The 17,951-nt window shown below is 33.7% G+C and overlaps 1 protein-coding gene and 1 long non-coding RNA gene across 2 annotated transcripts; both read right to left on the bottom strand.

Annotated features, from left to right (window-relative positions):
- Window positions 1–118: 118 nt before the first annotated feature.
- On the bottom strand, window positions 119–8,365 carry LOC145306945 (transient receptor potential cation channel protein painless-like). The gene is made up of 9 exons (XM_080149285.1): window positions 8,358–8,365; window positions 7,758–7,893; window positions 6,971–7,107; window positions 6,563–6,604; window positions 4,009–4,119; window positions 3,614–3,692; window positions 2,474–2,554; window positions 1,284–1,366; window positions 119–645 (listed from the first exon to the last, which is right to left on the bottom strand). Exons 1-9 carry the CDS (start codon window positions 8,363–8,365, stop codon window positions 519–521), a joined length of 804 nt encoding a protein of 267 aa, XP_080005411.1. The 3' UTR covers window positions 119–518.
- Window positions 8,366–9,029: 664 nt separating this feature from the next.
- LOC145306946 (uncharacterized) lies at window positions 9,030–11,958 on the bottom strand. The gene is made up of 3 exons (XR_013875259.1): window positions 11,898–11,958; window positions 11,319–11,444; window positions 9,030–9,112 (listed from the first exon to the last, which is right to left on the bottom strand). It is a non-coding gene; the product is annotated as an uncharacterized LOC145306946 (long non-coding RNA).
- Between the last annotated feature and the right edge of the window lie 5,993 nt (window positions 11,959–17,951).

Consider the following 17,951-nt stretch of genomic DNA (forward strand, 5'->3'; position numbering starts at 1 on the left):
TTAGTACAATTTAGAAAGTTTAGCAACTCTATAATCTTCACATATAATCTTCACAAATCTGCACATATTTACGTAGAGCATCTTTTTACCTAAATCCTAAATATGAAAGTATGTCCTGATGCAGTATCTTGTATTTATTCAATTTTGCAACAAATATATGTTCAATTTTGTTTAGACTTACAAATTAATGTTCTACTTATTAAGTTTTGAAACTTTACAAGGGTTATCGTTCGTTTGTCCATCCTTTTTATTTTTGTTGTCATTCTTGTTCTTTAATAGTTAGATGAGTATAGTTAAGAGTGATCATAAATCTGCATTGCATTGGAATAAAATTTCCCCTTGATTTCAGCATTTTTTCTCGCTCTTAAAGTTGTTTTTTAGGAAAGTGTCTTGAACAAAAATAAATATTTTCTTTGTTGCTAACAACTAAAGCATAATATATATTAGAAACAGCATGCATCGAACAATGCTTGAATCTCAATAAAAATAAATTTTACTGATGTAAAAGTAATCATTAATCATTTTGTATATCCCATGTGCATGAATTCAACAGTACCATCTTCTCCACGAATAGACTGACCGCCATACTTTTCGAATACGTACCAAGTGCAGATCATCACAAACAATGCGAAAAATCGCAGATTCCTGAAACATATTTCTAGGTAAAGTTTTGCAGCCAAATTAAACATAACGCCACATTTGGTATAATTTGGTAATTATAAATTACTAGTAGTAAAGTTATAGATATAATTTAATGTAAATTAGCTCTTTTACAACATGCTTAATAAACGCCATTTCTAAAAGCAACAATTTACATTTTATGTATACTAGCGTCTACACCCCCAGAAGCATTTGGGGCACTTTTAGTGGGGGGGGGGATCGTCTACCCCCCCTACCCATTTTTAAGTTAAGTTTTAAAAAGAAAACTATTTTTAAGGGTGGGTCATTTTTATTTAGGTATGATACCCTAATCCAAAATAGTAAAAAACCTTCCCTGGTCCTATAAGAAGATGTAACAGAGAACCATATTGGTTGAGCTGTTAGCGAGATCCATTGCTTAGACAAAACAGCTTTTCATGATAAGATAAAATGCATGGACTAAATAAATTTAGAGGTGAATTCTTAAAAAAAACTTTTGCCTAAGATTTTAGTGAGGCAAATTATACCCTCTAAAGTTTTAGTGAGCCTTACTAATTTTAGTGAGGCAAATTTTTTTAAAGAATTCACCACAGGTCTAAGCAAGGTTTGCTGTAAGACCCTCTAAAATATAAGAATTATTATACCTGTTAAAATATTTTCTAATCTTGGTCCATTTCAAATATATGAAACTTGTGATTACAGGGTGCTTCAACAAATGCCAGTGGTCCTAAATTCATTAGAAAAATATTTAATTCACACAACAAAATGAAACATTTGTAAGCTTCATTACAATGGTTGTTTTTGTCGATTTAGAACGTGTCCCAACTTTTGTGAATTTAAAAAAAAATAGCCAGTCTGTGTTTTTAGTAAGTAGTAGATGTAAAATGATTCATAGAATTTAAATAGGCAATTGTTTTTTTTTGTAAACCTCTTATTTTTAAAGTAATTTAGGTTCATTTTTAAATTATGTTGGTTTTAAATTACTAAAATGCAACAAAGAAAGAAGCCGATTGCCATTTTGAACAAAGATAGTAAGATCTTTATTTTGACACCTCTTTTTGAATTCTGTCGGGTAATTATTGAAAAAATAAATTTTTTAATCTCGGTGAATGAAAATTTTGTACTTAAATATATTCTAACTCAGGCATAAAAAATGTGTGTTCAAATATACCTTTAGAATGAGAAAAATATTACAAATCCATTCTAAGCAAAATTGAAAAAAGTAATGATTAATTTTTTAGGTAATTTAAGTTTTTTTTTCTAATTCAGTTGGTTTTAAGGTACTAAATTGCAAAAAAGAAGAAAATTCCTATTATGAATAAAAATAGTAAGATCTTTGATTTGACACCTTACTATTTGAATTATGTTTAGTAATTATCAAAAAAATCTATTTTGTTGAACCCCACTGAATCAAAACTTTGAACCTTGGGAGCTTGTCACCAATGGGTTAAAAAAATTGCAAAAGTTAGACAGGTTCTTTAATAATTTTTGTGTTTTTTCCTGTTATAATTAGCTGCATTTATTTAAGCAATATTAGAAAAATTCAATTTTCTACCATGTATTTTTCAATAATTGATGACTTATGATTTCCTGGGAGGGATGGAACAATGGGCAGTTTATTACACTACTTCACAAAGTTATATAATATAGGTTTCTTATTCGTTGGCTTAACTTTGGAGACTTTAGTGAACTGTTTGCTTTCTTAAGTTTAGTGTCCAAACGTTTCAACCACTAATTGTAATAGAAAGGGTAATTTGGTGTACAATGATTAGCGTATCTTCATCAATTTATCTGTCATTGTCTTATCCCTTTAGATCCCTGATGATTGTCCTACCTTATTTAAGGCCATGTAAAGGAGACTCACTGTTTCTGGTACTGCAATCCTTTCCTTTCCTCTTCCTCCACTAGATAACTCCTAAAATAAATGTAAGTATAGCATTACAGACAACTGACCATTTTATTTCATGTTGTTTGCTTGAAAGCCCTAACTTGTCATATACTTCACATTACACAAGCAAAGAAATAATGCAACCCAGCGAAGCTTTATCCTAAGAAATGAGACTATTTATAGCAAACTAATAAATAAAAAAAATAACTGTCTTCTTTTTTTCCCTATTAGTTGATTTAGAGAGTGTGCCATATATCTATTCTAGTAGTAAACATTAGTATGAAGAGCGTTACAGACAGAGACAACCGATCCTTTGATTGCAAAACTTTTGTATAACTTTTCCCTTTAATTATTTTTTTAGAATTTTCAACTACAACAAACAATAATACAAACTCATGAAGAAATCAACAATGCAACATATTGTTTCTGTAAATGATGCTAGCGACTTCCTAGATGCCTCTCGAAAATCATATTCAATAGGTAATAGTTTTAAAAATCAAAAGTAAAAAAATGGAGGGGGAACTGTTTATTTTTTATTAAGTAGTAATAAACTTTCCTGAAATCTATAAGACGCTTCATTTTAATGGAAAATCATATCAGTTCACAGATTAGAGAGAAACTTCACTACACACAGACAGTGAGACATCCTGCCACTTTTTATATGAACTAGCGGCCACGCCCCTAGAGGCCTCTAGTGGCATTTAAATGTTTTTAATTTATTCTAAATATCTAATTTGAGAAATAATTTGTCTATGTTATCAGCTCTTAAATTCATACTTCTACACAGCGCGACTATGCTAGCAAGACTACGGTAGCGACACTATGCGGCGAAAATATCTTTAAAATTTTCGATTTTATTGTGATTTCTCTTGGGAGGGTGGTGGTACCCTCCCCCAAAATAGTTAAAAACCTTCCCGGGACATATGAGAATCTACCCTGTTAAGGCGAACCCAATCGGTTCAGCGGTTAGCGAGATCCTTTGGTACAGACACACAGACACACAGATACACAGATACACACACAGACAAACAAACATCCTGTTACTTTAGTATAAGGATAATAATATTTTTGTGTTTTTTTTTCCACCAGAGTTTCTTCATCAATAGGTCCCTGTTCTTCCTCTGGTAAGTTTTCTTCTGGTGGTGCAAGGAATTCATATTTAAACCTGGAATAATAATTAGAGGAGAGTCACGTGATTCAGATTTCAGGAGACTGGAAATTATTTCAATTTACTATCTAATGTGTTATAAACATATTTTCTCAAAAATTTGTTATTTAAAAATAAATATTGATTGATTGGTTCAAACTTATCAACTAGTAATTTAAAAATACAGAATATGGGTTATCAATATATCGTCTATTGTATTATCCTTTAAGATCGTTTTTTATAAGAAACAAAATAAAAACAAAATTTTATTTTTTAAGAAAGATAATTTTTCGATTAACTTTGCCAATGCAATGTATAAAAAAGTTAAACTTACTTGATAGTAAAATCATCATGATGGATATCATATTTGGACTCAAGACAATGTTCATCAAGAAATGATTCCATAGTTGACGGTTCAATCTTCTCCAATGGGATGTCTCCCCACCTGTAACATTGGTATGGGCACCAAGAAAATAGTTCATGTTTTTGGAGAAAAGATTCAAGGTCCAGCATTTTGATTTATGTCTACAAACTATATGTGAAGGAAATGGAAACTAACAATGATAAGGTAATGTGTTTTCTATCTTCTCTATTAATACGTTGAACGCCCCCCCCCCCCTCCGGTTCTCTTTTTCTGTGTGTGAAAGATAAAGAGCCCAAACTGCGTGACTTTTAAGTATGGGTATGACATATAACTGAGAGTTGGAATTTTTTGAATATCTCCATCCTGGCGGGCACAGGATGCCAGCAAACCTGGCAGGGTCATCCAGATAAAGAGCAATTTTTTTTGACTTAAACAAAGCATTTTATCTTACCAAAATAATAAAATATCATCTAGTAGTACAATTTTATATTAAATACAGGTGTTCAAGTCAATTTCAGGTTCCAGGTATGATCCTGCAGGTCCTGATCCTTCAGGTCTCCAGAAATATTTAAAAGGATCCTGTGACTGCAATTTTTGACTTAGCGACTTCAAATTTTAAACTTAAGCTTTTCATACAGATTTGCCGTCGTTTTCCCGACTGCAGCGGTTGGCAGCTGCCAAATACAGCTGTGGCCGCTGAAATTTATATTTTGATATTTCTAATATAAAATTTACATAAAGATGAACATTTTCTGCAAAAAAAATTCTTCTAGCTTCAAAAATAAGAAAATTACAGCCGTTTGTAATTTTTAAGTAAAAAAGGAGCTAAAAACAAAGGTTGTTGAATAAAAGGGTGAAGGAAGCAAAAATTGACTTTGACTTACTTAAGGTCGGAAATTCATTATCAAACAGGGGACTTGCACACAAAAAAATTTACCCCTCTAGCTCTTTTAGTAACTGAGATAATAGACCGACCGATTAAGGTGCGGCAAGGGGCCTGACTGTTAAGGGTTAATATGTCTCTCAAACAATAACATTAAAGGGGTTGTGCACAATAATTTTTTTTTATAGTTTTTGAAAAATAATTAAAGGGTTAGTGTCGTAATTTATTTACCATAGTATTGTTCCCAACATATTCTATAATATAAATAGTAAGATTTTTTGTCTGTAGCGAAGAATCACGCTAAGAAAAATTATCTTAATTTTTCTTTTAAATCTAAAATATGAAAGAGTTTTTTTTTTAACAGGACAAAAGTATTGCTTAATACATATAACCCACTTCATTGGGTTGGGACATTTTGTATAAGAAAACAATACTTAGCGATTTTTAACAAATTATGCCTTAAAATCCAGTTTTTCCAAAGTACCTATTTTTGGATCATGACAAATTTAAAGAATGTGCCAAAATGCATGCAGTTTTAAATTGCGCGGCTTGTGTTAATAGTAGAAAAATGCTACGCATATCGTTAGATTTGTCATAAACTCTAATGTTTGGAAATATATGTATCATATTCATGCTATTTGTAGTATAGAAGCTACGTTGAAAAGTTTAAGTAAGTTTGGACAATTTACCATGTAGCTCAACATAACATAAAATGTCTTAACCCAATGAAGAAATTAAGATATAGATTATTAATTTCTTTCAATGGCAAGTGGGTTATATTGAGCAATACTTTTGTCCTATTAAACAAAAACACCCTGTATTAAAGGAATGGCCCAATGGACACTAAAAATAAATTGTGTTTTTGATCTTCTCTACAGGTATGTCTCCCCACCTACTGAATATGTATATTGAAGGGATCTTGGACAAAGTAGCTTCGGACAATGTAGCTTCAGACAAAGTAGCTTCGGACAAAGTAGCTTCAGGACAAAGTAGCTTCAGGACAAAGTAGCTTCAGGACATTTACTTAAGAAAAGTAGCTTCTTAAGAAAAATAGTCTCCAATAGTAATAAAGGTCATGGCCGCAGCGCTCGGCCCCCTAGTCTATAACCTAACCTATGTTAGCCTCAGGACATTTATTAAAGTAAAATATCCTCAAATGTTAATACATAGGTGGGTTGGAATTTTGTGGATTTCACAAAAAGTGGTTGGTAGATTTTTACAATTTTTAATATTGTTTTTACAATTTCTAAAATGATGTTTTTACAATTTTTAGGTTAGGTCAGGTTAGGTTATAGGCTAGGGGGCTGAGCGCCCGCGGCTAGGCAAGACAGGGGGCCGAGCGCTGTGGCCATGACCTTTATTAACAGTAGAGGCTACTTTGTCTGAAGCTACTTTGTCCGAAGCTACTTTGTCCTGAAGCTACTTTGTCCTGAAGCTACTTTGTCCGAAGCTACTTTGTCCAAGATCCTATTGAAAGGATAGGGCACCAAGAAAATAATTCAAATTCTTGTTTTTTGGACTAATTATTCAAACACCATCTGTTTGATGTATGTCCACAACCTACAAAATCAAAAGGGAGAGAGCTTAATATATGGTTTGTGTTTCTCCACTTATAAATCTTAAGACCTCATAGATAATTACCTGTTTTTAATTCCAATACTTGCTCCTCTATTCAGCAATTTCCTAAAAATTTAGAAAATAAAATATTTAAAGAAAAAAAACAACAAGAACCAGTTTTGATCTAGTGGATAATAATTGGATTGGAAGCAATACTGAAAAATCGTGTATGGCATCATATCATAGATCGCCAATTTTCCACAAATATTAAAATAAAAATCATAAAATTAGTTTATCTAACTTTCTATACAATATATATAAATTACAAAGATACTGTTGATAAAATAAAAGGACGGGATATTATATCTGACAAAATAACCTAAAACATACCGAGGACAATTTATTAACTTCCCTATCAATTTCCAGTCGATTTCAAGATCTTAGATTATACAGATAAGGCTGACTGTTTATCATTGTATCTAAAACTCTTACCTAACAACTGTCTGGTCCCACTTCTGAGTAGCTGCATGTAGTGCAGTATTGCCATTCAAATCCTTCTTGTTTATAATAGTACTGACTGCTGATCTTATAGGCTCCTCATTGCTTGTTAGCAGGTACTCTAAACATTCCTAATAACAAGGACTATTATGTATGTTCTGATGAGTAGCACAGCATTTAAAATTGGTAATGAAGTATAAGGACTGCAGTACTCAAATACCCTGATATTAAAAAAGTGATATTTTTATTCACTATTTATTAAAGGGGGCAGGCTTTGGGTGAGATTATGAAAATAAAAATTAATATCGCCCAGGAGGTGGAATTGAACCACTGAGCCTCTCAAAGCATACAGATTAGAAACCTGCATCCCAGACCAATGAAGGTCACTTTGACATGAAGGAGGACCCGTAATTTGCATATTACAATTTAAATTTCTTATTACTTTACAAATAAATTACGCAGTTTATAACACTCTTGATATGATTAAGACACGGAAACAATGTAAAATATAATTATTTTTACATGATAACTATTAGATTAAACGCCATTATTTTCGTTTCTCTCTGTTTTCATCTTGAGATGCCAAGCGGTTAATTTGGTGAACTAATACATCAAATTGTTATTACAATTCTAATTCTATAAGATTGATAAAACAAGTACATGAAACTTGCACAAATTAATAATAAATAATTAGCAAAACTTAGCCTAAAAACTAATATGCAATTCCATGTTCACCGTTAAACAAACCCCAAAATACAAAAGCATAATATCAAAAACTAACCAAATGATTTTCATCTGAAGAAGCTGTGGAATCTTTGGCTAGAACTCTGTGGAGCACTGTCTCTCTTGTATCTCTCTTCTGGACAGTAAAGTCAGCTTTATAATCACACAGTACCCTCAATACTTCCACATGACCTCTGTCATATTTTAAACGTTAATTTTATGATTATTTTTGCAAGGAATGCATAATAAGGGGAAGGGGGGAAGATTGTACACTTGCCCTGCATGGTTGGGCTTATTTTTATAGTTATCAACCTAATTCTTTTGTAAACTCTCTTACATGATTGGATCTCCAGGTAAAACTTTGAACATTGAATTTTGGGACTTTTCTTTGTAGGGTTAGTGGGGCAAAAGACCCATCAAGCAATAAAATTATGAGTTCTGAGATTATTTTTATGCATATAAAGCTGATTTTTTAATGTAAACATTTTCATATGACTGAACTAAGTAAATATCACATATTTCATTATGGCACTTTCCTTCCAAGGGCCATTGGGTTAAAACAAAAACTCCCCCCTCCCCCCTAAAAAATATGAATTCTGGGCCCTTTTTTTTTTTACAGATAACAAGCTTAATTTTTTTATGTAAACTTTAAAAGTACCTTACCATTTAAGATTTCATTATAGCACTATCCTCCTAGAGGCCAGTGGGGTAAAACCACCCCTAACTACTTATTTTTAAAAATATTTTTTAAAGATATAACAACAGGATAATTTTTACCTCAGTAGTTCCTAGAAAGTAAGTGCCCAAGTTAATCTTACATGTAGTGTCTACAAAGAAATTGCCATAAGGTTGGTAACTATAAAAACAAGCAAACCATCCAGGGCAAATTTTGATACTGAATTTCATTTTCTATAAGTGTACAAACTTCCCTCTCCCCTCCCTTACCTAATTACTTCTCTTTTATCTTACAAACAAACTTTTTCAATTTATGTTACGTGCCTGTCAAAAGGCTGTATTTACTTTAGCTATTAATCATTTTTAGTAGTAAAGCTACTTTATAATTAATTTGGTAAGTCTAGATGACCGTTGTCTGTTATTCAGTCTCTTATGCTATTTTGAAAATTTTATTGTATATTACTCAAAAAAAAAGCTGAATTGTTTTGTAAAGATTCCTTTTACTAAAGATCATCTGGTATATATATTACTTGGTGTGTCTGCCTGTCAGTCTTGCAATATAAGATATAAAAACATAAAAACAGCTTTGTCATTTTTTTATTTGATGGTTTATGACCAATGAACCTCAGCTCTCTAATTCATGATAAATATTAAATCAATATTTCCTTTCAGCAGCAATGATAACTGGTGGACTGTTAAGATCCACTCCTTCCCTGGAGGATACATCAGCACTAGCTCCTAAAATAAATATATGGTGTTTTGTTATAAAAATGGGAAACTTATTTTTCAAGTTATTAGACAATTGGTGGTTTCACCTAAAGTGCTTTGTCGAGCATAGCAACAGAAATACATTAAAAAAAGAGTTTTTTTGTGTGCATACTTTTTACTTAGCAGTTAGATATTGGATCCAGCGTAGCCCCACAGGGTTAGGTAATTCCAATTATATTTAGATGTCCCAACTGCATTAGAGCTCCAATCAGGCCAAAGCTTGATGGGCACTTTGAGGGAAAGCACAATAAATACTATTTTCCAGCATTTGAGAGTCTCAGATTTTGAAAGCTTTTGTACCATCTCAATTTTAAAGATTTTTACAAAATTTTTAATTCTAGTGTGGTGATATAAACCTGAAATTTACCAAAAAAAATGGGGGCCATCTAAATTATAATATATGAAGGACGAAGGTGTAGCAAGTAATCTCCTAAAGTAAAATTTGCCAAATTGCAAACATAAATAATAGCGACCCTATAATAGCCGGATTGGACGGATACGGATATCCAGCTGATTTATAATGCCAGAGATAAAATATTCAAGTTTTATTGACACCCTAGAATTTAGATTTTGTAAAAATCTCTAAAATTGAGATGAAACAAAAGCTTTAAAAACGGGTCTTTTTGCAGAAGTTTGTACCATCTCTATTTTAAAGATTTTCAAAAATTTCAATTCTAGTGTGTCGATATAAAACTGAATACGAGATATCCGTATTCGTCCAATACAGCCCAACCCTATTATTTATGTTTCCAATTGGCAATTTTTCATATGTTATAATTTAGACAGCCCCCATTTTTTGGGTAAATTGCAGGTTTATATCAACACACTAGAATTGAAATTTTGTAAAAATCTTTAAAATTGAGATGGTACAAGAACTTTAAAACCAGTCTTTATGCATATTTTAAAAACTTTGCAGTGCTTGTACCATCGCAATTTTTGTTTACAGAAAAAATAATTTGCAGAGGTCATTTTTTTTTGCATATATCGACCATATTTTGGCTGGGGGTAAAAATTTTAACAAAATTTTCTTAAAACAGGACGGGATAATGTCTATGGTAAAAGCCAGACAAATAATTGGTCATAAAATTGGTCAGGGAGCGGTCAAACGGTCATAGCACCAATTTGTAGTAAGGAGACAAGTCACTAGTGAATTATTGAGTGGCTTTGCTCCTAAGATTTTGTTTGGTATAAAAACTGTGTTGCCTATTTAATTAGAATGTTTTATATCTATCTTTTGTTTTAATTGATAGATCTGTGACCCTATCATCTGGCGGGAGCTAATCCCTCCCCCTTTCTGCCCCAGAGGGCAGGGAGGGAGGGATAAGCCCCCAAAAGTTTTATATGAGTCAGCAGTTTTATTTAGGAAGGGAGGGGACATTAGGCTGTTTATAACATTTTTATATTCGTTAGCATAACAACTTTAGGAAATTTTGTTGAATTTTTATTGGTTGCTATATTAAGTTGAGTGTCAAAACTTTTCAACCACTAATTGTCATCTACAGACGATTAATTTTGTAATGTAATTTAATGTATCAATAATAGGGATGTACATACATTAATTGGTTATTGTTTTGTGTCTTATATCACTGGGTGTTAATATATAATACAATGTAACTTGTTGTCTGTCCGTCCGTCCCTTACGATCTTGGTAACCAATAAACCAATTGAATTCTGCTCTTCAGAAAATATATCTTCTGGTCCTGTGGTGGTTTTAAGCTATCTAAAAAAAATCCCCCTCAATTTTTTTAAGGCATTTAATTTAAAATGTAGTGGTTGCAGCACCAGTGGTATATACTTCATTTTTTCTTTTTAAAAGCGAATCTTTTCTATATTTAAGGTCGGTCCGTCCGTATGCCCGTTACAGTTATCTCTTTTCTTTAATTTAAACAGGCTAAAATTGTCCTGTCAATTTCAAACTTTGCATGCTGATTCCCGTTAGTTACGGCTAAGAAAGCACAGTAACTCTATAATCGTTACCAGAAAGTCCGTACGTCCATTTAAAACATCAGATTTTTTTAATACTGATTCCTATTACAATAAGTTATAGCGTTATAGTAATAATTAGAGAACAGATAATTTAGAAAAATCATTATTTATTCTACTTGTAGTTGTTTCTTTTAAATCATGATTTTAAATGACCTTCTTGTTTAGGTTCTTTATTTCTTATTTACTTCACCTGTTTCGTCATCTGCATATTTGATGAGAGTAGGATCTTGTGTCAATAGTTGAGTAACTCCATCTACATCCCCCTCATAGCAAAAAAGCTGAAATTTCTTTTTATCCTCTTCACTGGTAGCCATTTCTTTAAAAAAAAATTTTTTCTGAATTAATTAATGAAAAATCTTGACAATATGTAAAACTAAAAGTTTAAGCTTTTTATCTTTTTTTTTTTGGGGGGGGGGGGCATTCCTTACCCCTCCCCTCCCCCTTGCACGCCCTAAAATTACCCTCACCATCCCATTGACAGTTGTCTAATCCCTCTATTACACCATCAATCAAACAACCAATCCATTTAAACTTAGCTGAGACATCTATGTTGGTTTCTGTCCATCTGTATTTCTCTCTGAACTAATTGCTTGCTGAACTAAAATGTGACAGGATGCTTGTTTAACTTTTGAATATTTTGACACCCCTCCCATCCTAAATATCTGTCATCTGGAAGTACATTATCGATACAAGTCGTGGCGAAATGTATATATGTATAACTTGTAAGGAGAGTATAAAAATCTTATTGCCTGTAAAAACATATTACTACCTGATTAGTTTGACCAGAGCCAACAGAAATTAAATCAGCATTACAGCATATTTATAAATCTAAAGCAATTTTATGTTTACTACAAAAAGAGACTTATAGTAAAATTTTTTAATAAATTAGTTTTTAACCTAGGTTAGGTTAGGTAATATTTTAATAAGATGAGGTAATATTTTAATTAGGTTATGTAACATTATAATTAAGTTAGGCAATATTTTAATTATGGTAACTTGCAGATTTAAACCCAATAGCGCTAGTGCCTCTCCAAAGGGGTTAGGCAAAGGCAAAAAAGACTTTATTGTCCATTATTTTTTTGTACTTTGCTACAAATGGATGTTGTTATACTTGTTTAGAAAATAAATACTGTTCTTATTTGACAAATTTTTTGTTAATGTTAAATCAATTTGTGATTCTAAGATATTTTATAAAGCATTCAAGGTTGCCTGGTACCTCTTGTTCATTGAGGGGGTAGGATGAGTTTGCCTCATCTACTAAGAGCTGCATTATATAATATTTACAGAGTATTTTTTAAAAAATCGTTGCTTAATGTAAAAATACCAAAAATTGAAACTCCACTCCCTCCAAAAGGAAATTTTCATCCTCTGCTTTGGGGTGTCATTACCCCTCCCAACACATAAATCTCTTAAATGTCTTTTTTTTGGAGGGGGGAGGGGGCTGTTAAAAAGATTTTAGCAATTCATGTGCCTTATTACCCCTCCCTCTCCCCAACCAGATATTTATCCTAACAAAAGGAAAATCTTGGATGATCTTAATGCTGTTTAAAATTGTACAGAAGACAAAAGGGGACTTACGTATCCTTATATATAAGTAACATAATGTCTCTGAGTCTATCTGTCTGTTTTTTTGCACCAAGTATCCCGCTAACCGATGAACCGATATGGTTCTCCTTTACAATGTAGCTTATATGTCCTGGGAAAGTTTATATCTATTTTGGTGGAGAAATAAAAAAAGAAAAATAAAAGCTAAGTCTTGCATTTTTTTTCAATTAGGTGTTTGATCACGAATTGCATATGATAAACATATTTTTCTTTTGTTAGCCTCCTAATAAGTTATGCTTGAAAATTGTTTTAATAGCTATTTTTATATAATTTTTATACTATTATATATTGCATTTAAAAAAAAAAACGTGAAAATTGAGATCAAAATTTGCGCATCTTTTGTACTCATTTGCGTCATTTCTATCTTCGGAATTTTCTTACCCTTCATCCCTTTTTTGTAACCTATTAAATTTTAACTTCCCCCTTCCTCCCTCCCCCCAACCTGAAATTTTGATAGAGATTAAGTTAAAGTCGAGAAATAAAACATTATTATAACCGGTTCTACCCCATCCCTTATTCTCTTCCCCACTTTCAGGTTGGACGTTTGACGCAAATTTCATATCCCAGATTTCGCGGTTTGAAAAAAATTTATCTTTATATTATAGCGAATTAAATAATCTTGCAAGCATCCCTTTTATCTTATAAAGAAAAATAGTAAATCAAACAGCAAAAACCGAGATCTGAATAAGTACATAGGTGGTATACTCTTAGAATTTGTAAAATTTTGCTTTTGATTTAGATTAAGTTAAGCTTTAAAATAAAACATTATTTTATTTCAAGGCAATTTGTTAAAAAGCGAAGCTTTTCTATAAGTAGGGTATGTACATCTGAACTTCTAAGTTAGCTCTTCTCATTCAATTTAGTTTTCAACTTTAGATTATAGGCATAGGTTTATTCATTTCCTGTTTGATATGAAAATACTTTTGAACATTATGTATAGAATGTATGGTATAAAAATACTAATAGAGAAATGAAGTACACCCCTCCCCAATTTTTATCTTTACTTAAAAAGATTTAAATTTTTTTCTAGTGGGGGTAATTTGTTTCTAGGGGCGATTTCTCTTGGGAGGGTGGTGATACCCTCCCCCAAAATAGTTATAAAACTTTCTGGGACCTATGAGAAGCTACCCTGTTAAGGATGTCTCAACCATGACACTTTGGTTGAGCTTGACTTCCGAATTAGCGGGAAGTTCTCGAGATCTGTTGGCGAACATACAAACCCCCAATACCAGGAACCATCAAGTTTCAACAGCAGGTTTGAATATAGATTTATTGATGAAATTATTTCAAAGTCCTGAAATTACAAATTCAATTAGTTCATAATTCCAGTTATTTATAACCACGTAATCTTAATTGCTTTTTAAAAATCATTTTTCTCTACGGGAAAGAATCTTTGGAAACTTTGGCTTTAAAGGAAAATTATTTGGTTTAATAAATCATTGTTAAATGCAAAAATAAAGGCACATAAAAAATACTAAAACATATATTAATCATTATTAAGTTTCATGTTTAGCTGGCTAAAGCCTTTTTTAAAACTACATATAATCGTCCTATACACCATTCTTCTTAATAAAAATAACAAATTCTACCTGAAGTTCTTATGGTTTCAAATCCCTGGTATACTAGGGTCGTTCACACACTATGAGACCAATGATAGGCCCAATTTTGTTCTCCGAAATCTTCACACTCTCATATCCCATTCAAAAGTAACGAACGTGCGCATCAAAATATACAAACAATCCATGCCGCGCCACATTATGAAAGGAAAGCCAAAAAGGACGACATTTGCGCTTAGTTTTAGGATAATGATAAGGAATTAATTTCGAACTTGATAAACACAAAGCTTCCTCGAAAAGAGGTTAAGACACACCCCCCGTTTGAAAGTCAAATTAACTTCCTTAACGAGATTCAAGGTTTTTTGCGCTGAGCACTAGCAACATTTCTCACTAAACTCAACTCACCATAATCGCATGAGAATGGCCACATCCCGAAAACGTGACAATTTTGCTCCTAACTAAATGAAACCCCGTGAAATGCATACACAATATTATACTCCTCACTAGGACTCATAATACCTCACATTTTAGGATAGAAGGATGGGGATTGGTTCGTACCATACAACATTCCATGCACATGACAATCACAAGATCACATACACAATCCTAAAATAGATAATCCTATTAATCATGATGTTGTAAATATAACAACTTATACTAAATAATAATCATTTCATAATCAATAGGTAATAAATCATTATTAATAAATCAATAAGTACCTACAAAATCAGGTTGAAATGTAAACAATAATGGTAAAATAAAACGAAATAAATCTTAGACAAGAAAATTAAGATTTATAGGTACTTAAAATTAAATTTGTTAAGCATCAAAAGAGTAGTAAGAAAAAATATTTCAAAATCCTTGGGCAGAAAGTTTTTCAAACCTAATGAATAAGAACTGTAATATCTTAATCAACAATAAAACTTTTTAATACTTAAAGAATAGCAAAATAATAATATCTTTTGTTAGAATTTTCATTGAAACTATGAAAAAAATACCAATTTTTCTTTGTAAAAAAAATATGAGACTTTAAATATGAATTTTCAATCATTCCTTGATCTGAATAAAAAATGTTTTACTTGATTGAAATTCATATATAATTTAAAAAAATCTGCTAAAAAAAATACTTGATTTTTTTCTTAGAATAAATATCTAATCACGCAACCTCGACACATTTATTCCTTTTTGTTAAACTTTTCAGGTAAGTTTTATGATGAATTGTACTTTTGAAAAGAAATTAAACTCAATAAAATTAAATTTGAGCATATGAAATAGAATAAAATTTAATCGCATTTCATTTGATTCTTATTTTAGGCATAAAAATAGGCATATGAAAAATGTGGCTTTTTTACTAAAAAAAAAATCTCAATTTCCATAAAATAAGAATCAATTATTAATCATAATTTTTAACAACTGCCTGACTGATACAGCATGTTCTTCCAGGGGAGATTTATCTGTCAGCCTGAACAAGACTCTTGCAGTCTTTCTCCCATCCTCAATTCTCGTCACTCGGCCCATCCTCAAACATCTCATCAGCGGATTGGTACTCGTAACCAGAACTATATCTCCGTCAGCTAGTGGCTCCGCCATCTCATCCTTCCACTTGGACATCCGTAATATCTTCGGCAGGATCTCCTGGCGGTAGGCAGTCCAAAACTGGGCAGACAAATCTTCTAACAACTTCAACCTGGAGGAAATTTGGTCCTCCGGTTTCATCGCCACATTGCACAACGGCTGGCGGTCAACATTTCCCAGCAGCTGGCCAGGGGTAATCAGCCGCCAATTCTCCACGTCGTTCGCAGCTTCTATCGTCAATGGTCTGCTATTCATCAACTTGCTAACCTCCGCCAATAGCACCAGGAGCTCGTTGAAATTAACAGAACTATTCACTAACTTCTTGGACAGCAATCTCTTGGTCAATCCCACCATTTTCTCAGCTTGCCCAATGAAATGGTGGGCTCGGGCCGGGATCTGAGACCAAGAAAACTCTACCTGGCTGCCCAACTTCTGCTCTAAAACCTTGCGAGCACCGGATAATTGTGTGCCCATGTCGCTCACTATGACCTTCGGCAGACAATGAACAGCTTCCAACTTGCGTAGGGACAACAGGATACTGCTGGTATCATACTTTTCCAAGGCATCTAACCATAACGCCCCTGAGAACCTGCAGACCACCACGAACACCCACACCTTCTTCGTTGCTGTCTGACTCCTCGTTTTGGCGGCAGCTCTCCTCGTAACCAGCGGACCCATCAGGTCGACTTGCACAGCTTCAAAAGGCCTGCTCGGGACCAACTTGTCAGGTAACACATCCTTCATGGTAGTACGACATTCCTTAGCCCTCTCAACACTGCAGGGCCAACACTTCTTCACCTCCATGATGGACAACCTCCTTGCCTTCACAATCCAGCACCAACGGCGGCTCTCAGCTAAAGTTCCACGGACTCCAGAGTGAAGCTCAACATGCGCTTCTCTCATAAAAACAGCAGCTAACCAATTACCAGGCTCCAAAATTATTAAACCTGGCATGTCCTCAAATATCATTTTACGGCCACCAGTAATGGCGTCAATGACGGGCTCTCCACGACCAACCATTTTAAGTATTCTCATCTCCCTGGTCACATAATTTCCTCCGGGACCAACGACAGGCCAGGTCAATGATACTTCATGCACTAATGGATTCAATGACGCATAATTGCCTTTAGCGTCATTTATCCACTCATCCTCTTGGCTTCGTGACACAATGAAAAGTTCCGCCGCCGCCATAAAATTGTACAAAGACGGCTTGTACACAGAATCTGCGGCTGCTACATGACTACCAGCGGCTGTAGTCTTACCTTCTTGTCTGCTCTTCAGCTTCTTCAACCAGGTGTTCGCAACTTGCAGGACAGCTGCCATAATACGTTTGGCCTGTCCAAATGATCTCCTGTGCTTAAACCTAAAGACATCTTCCGCGGCTTCTCCGGCAACTTTCATTGAACATAACTTAACCATTTTGGTATTCAACTCCTCTGGGGGTAAAACCTGCTTGACTTCTTCGGCAGTTTTCACCGGCCACGCACTTTCATCCCGGCGCAACCATTCTGGGCCCAATCTGTACCTGGAACCTGGTCCCAAATCTGATACCTTGCAGGTGCTTCTGGTGCCCAAATCTGCAACATTGTGCGTCCCCGGGACCCACCTCCAGTCATCCTTGTTGGTTGCAGATTGAATTTCTCCAATACGATGAGAATTAAATGTGTTCAACATAGCACTGTTGGAAACTATTTGTGATAAAACACACGATGAATCAGTAAAGTACATCACTCTGATAATATCAAAGGGCAGGGCATCTCTGATGGACTTTGACAACCTTGTGGACATCTGGCATCCCATCAATTCAAGGCGTGGAATTGACTCACACTTGACCGGCGCAACTCTTGACTTGGTGGCTAGCAGAAACGTTTCAAATCCTTGTCTAGTTGGCCACCTCAAATATGCATTACATGCATAAGCCTCTGATGACCCATCCGAAAACATCATCAAGGATGGAAGGCCAGTTGGTTCCTCCGGGACCACACAACGGTCAAACTCCAATTTAGCGACCTCAGCTCTGTCCTCCAGCGACTTAACAAGTTCATCCCGTAGACTTTTTGGAATGAAATCTTGCCAGCCCAAATTCA

Source organism: Acartia tonsa, chromosome 15, assembly GCF_053477335.1.
Source record: "Acartia tonsa isolate MP-2025a chromosome 15, ASM5347733v1, whole genome shotgun sequence".
Lineage (NCBI taxonomy): Eukaryota > Metazoa > Arthropoda > Copepoda > Calanoida > Acartiidae > Acartia > Acartia tonsa.

What these genes read in the sequence shown, in the direction of transcription:
- LOC145306945 (XM_080149285.1), bottom strand. An exon ending in CTTCAGATGAAAATCATTTG is followed by an intron (nt 7,108 to 7,757) that starts GTTAGTTTTTGA and finishes CCTTGTTATTAG; the next exon opens with GAATGTTTAGAGTACCTGCT. An exon ending in CTATTGATGAAGAAACTCTG is followed by an intron (nt 2,555 to 3,613) that starts GTGGAAAAAAAA and finishes CATTTATTTTAG; the next exon opens with GAGTTATCTAGTGGAGGAAG.